Below are 3,461 nucleotides of genomic sequence, written 5' to 3' on the forward strand. Positions count from 1 at the left end.
TTTGCCTGAAGTGTCTTGCCTTAAGAGCAATAACATTTGTCCTGGTGGATCTTCCTCATTAATATTCTGTTTGAACTTAAACAGGTTTTTCATTTGCTATATAAACTGTTTTTCTCCAGGTGTGTTTGGTGATACAGATGTAATGAAGTCAGTATCAGTGATGGAGGGAGATTCTGTCACTCTAAACACTGATGTTAAAGTACAGAGAGATGATCACACACTGTGGATGTTTGGACCTCAAGAGAGGCGAATAGCTGAAATCCACAGACAGACCATCTATATAGATGCCACTAATACAATATTTGAGAAAAGACTCCAGATGGACAATCAAACTGGATCTCTGACCATCAGAAACATCAGAACTGAACACACTGGACTTTATAAACTACAGAACATCAACAACAGAGGAACTTCAAACAAGAGATTCAGTGTTACTGTCTATGGTGAGTAATTGGTGTCCTGCCCATGATGATCCAGACTGTGATGATTCTCAAAATTAAAACAGTTTTCTCCTGATTCATCTGTGATTTATAAGCATTTAATGACAAACCAAAGTGTACGTGAAACTTCTTTTCTACACTCTGTTTTGCAAGACAGTTCTCTTATAATGTGCTATTGTTTTATATTTCCTGATGGAAATACTTATGAATAGAAGGAAGAAAGACAATAGTGTTGAAGTTTTACGTACAAAGCTGCAAAGCCACATTTAGAAAGAGAAAGAAAATGTATTCATTACAGTTTAGATGGATAAATTGGTGTAAGAATGAAAAGTCAATTTAGTATGCAAATATAACTGACATCATCCCTGGTTCTAGCGCAGGCAGGGACAGGAGGCCTTTCTGTGTGGAGTTTCCTCCCACAGCCCAAAGACATGCAGGTTAGGTCAATTGAAGATTCTAAATTGTCCCCGGACGAGTGTGTAAAGACAAGACTTGTGTATGGATCGACTTGTGTATGGATTAATTGGTTCTCGCCATGAATGTGGTAAGAGATGCCGGAATGGCGTTAAGGAAATAAACAAACGGACATCATCACCAGTCTGTTACATTTTGAAAGCATCAGAATCAAAGTAAAAAAAAAAAAAAAACACAAATATGGTATAGCAAAGGCAGAGTTTTTATGTTTAATTGTTCTTGCTGAACAACTTTTTTTTAATGTTTTTCAGCTCTTCTGCCTGTTCCTGTCATCACCAGTAACTCTTCAAACTGTTCATCTACATCACCATCATCAAGTCAGAATTGTTCACTGCTGTGTTCAGTGTTGAATGTGAGTGATGTGACTCTCTCCTGGTACAAAGGAAACAGTTTATTGTCCAGCATCAGTGTGTCTGATCTCAGCATCAGTCTCTCTCTATCTCTGGAGATTGAGTGTCTGGATGATTCCTACAGCTGTGTTGTGGCTTATTCATTCACTAACAGGACTACGCATCTCAACAACACTGATCTCTGTCAGCCATGTTCAGGTATCACATTATCTCTTTTCCTCTAATTGTGTTAAATGAATAAAAAATGGTGTTTATTGAAATATTTAGTCCTTGTCTATGTGTTTTGAGGTGTTCGCTCATCTGTAATGTTATTTACATATTGACAGTTCATTGTTAGCAGATATTATCATATACAAATGTTTGTCTAGCTAGCCAATCAAGGTGTGACATTTGTCTTAAATGAAAGCCTGTTGGCAGTTAAAAAAAAAAATGACATGCCTTTTGTCCCACACAAAATCCTGTTTCAAAAGGAAATACTTTAACAAATTAAAAAAAAAAAGAGTTCATCAAATAATTTCTTTAATGATTGTAAACACTGCAGAATATCAGACATGTTGTGACAGAATTCGAATATCAAAATATTCAAGTACTTTATTTGAATACATGCTTAGGTAAAATGTAATATGTTCAATGACAGATTCCATCACCATAATGATTTATTTTTTTAAAGATTAAACTATTAAGATTACACTATTGGCTCTTTTCTGTGCATTACAGAATGGGAAGAGGGTTCACGTCTCAACACTTCAATAGTTGTTATAGCGCTCCTGCTGGTGTTCATTGTTGCAGTTGTAGGTTTGATGTACTGCCACAGAAAGTGTAAACAATCGGAAAAAGAAGGCAAGTATTGACATGCAAAATATATATAATAAAAAAAGTATATTAAATGTAGTTAGGTTTATTAAATGTGTGATTATTATTAAAACAGTTAAGGCTCAAGAGGAAGAGATACTTTATGCTGATACAACATTCTGTGCATATCGGGTTAAGAGTATGGTAAGATATATTGTATTTCTGTGTGAACTCTGCCTGTGCATGTGTAAACACCCTCAGCTTCTTTAAATACCTGAAGTCTGTTGTGTATGTGTCTGTGAATATGCTATCACACTGCTCTGTTGCTCTCTGATGTAATGACGCTGAAAGGTTTTCTTCACTTATTCTGCTCAACTGTGGGAAATAGAGCTGCTGTTTTAAATTTTTCTGTCCTTCACTTTTATAATTCAGTGTGTTTGAACCTACTCGATTTTATTTTTGAATGTGATGTTTCCTTGCAGGATGTCATTGCAGCAGATCAAACAGAATATTCAACTGTTAAGACATGAAAATTGTTCAACTGTTAAGACATGAAAGACCGATCGAGCTCAGCCATCTTGTAGGACATCTCAATTCTCTAATTGCACCTCTTATATGCGTTTCATTACATTTCATTTAGGAGCAGCTAAAGTTAAAGATTATTTTCAGATTAGTGAGGTAGTTTTTGTAAATATGTAAATTTTCATTTCAAAAGATGACCAGTGTCCAGGCCCGGATAGGGCCCTGGGGCTATAGCAAACCCAAGGGCCCCTTCATAGTAGCCTATCTTGGTGCCACAACATTTTCTACCACAGAAATATTTTTTTTTTTTATCAAATCTCCAACACACAGAGATACAATGATTATGCACACTAAATATTCCAGGCTACAACACATTAAAAGAATAAATACAATAACACCAGATATATGAAGCCAAAGCAAACAGGTTTCCAGAAGCAGCAACAACTTTTGAGCATATACAGCTCCCTTAAGGGGTTTAGTTTAAATCTGGTGCTAAAATTCAGCCCATCTGGCCCACACAGTCCCCCATAAATGTTTTGCTGGGGTTAGGGCAATTGGAATAAATTATTTATTAATAAATAACACGAAAACAAATGATATTTTTGAATTCTTAAAATGCATTTAACAATATTAATATTCCATTATATTGCAAGCTCTTAATTATTGAATTAATATTTTTCTTCAATTAAAGTAACTCATTAAGTAACTAATTAAATTCTCCTTTGTAGTTGCTGTAATGAAAAGCTAATTCTTGAATCCAGAGTTAACTATAGTATTAGTAAACCTTTATAAAAGTGATTTATTGCCTTTATTTGACCCAATATTTGATAGGCAATAAGTAGCCTATAACAATTTTCGTGACATTAATAATAAATATCATTAA

The 3,461-nt window shown here is 34.7% G+C and overlaps 1 protein-coding gene across 1 annotated transcript in view; it reads left to right on the forward strand.

Annotated features, from left to right (window-relative positions):
- The window catches only part of LOC107712209 (uncharacterized), a 24,465-nt gene that overhangs the window by 408 nt on the left and 20,596 nt on the right, over window positions 1-3,461 (forward strand). The window contains exons 2-3 of the mRNA XM_016517409.1: window positions 120-443; window positions 1,166-1,362. Coding sequence (XP_016372895.1) covers window positions 120-443; window positions 1,166-1,362 — 521 coding nt within the window. The remainder of the gene's footprint in view (window positions 1-119; window positions 444-1,165; window positions 1,363-3,461) is intronic.

Source organism: Sinocyclocheilus rhinocerous, unplaced genomic scaffold, assembly GCF_001515625.1.
Source record: "Sinocyclocheilus rhinocerous isolate Xijiao unplaced genomic scaffold, SAMN03320098_v1.1 scaffold5970, whole genome shotgun sequence".
Lineage (NCBI taxonomy): Eukaryota > Metazoa > Chordata > Actinopteri > Cypriniformes > Cyprinidae > Sinocyclocheilus > Sinocyclocheilus rhinocerous.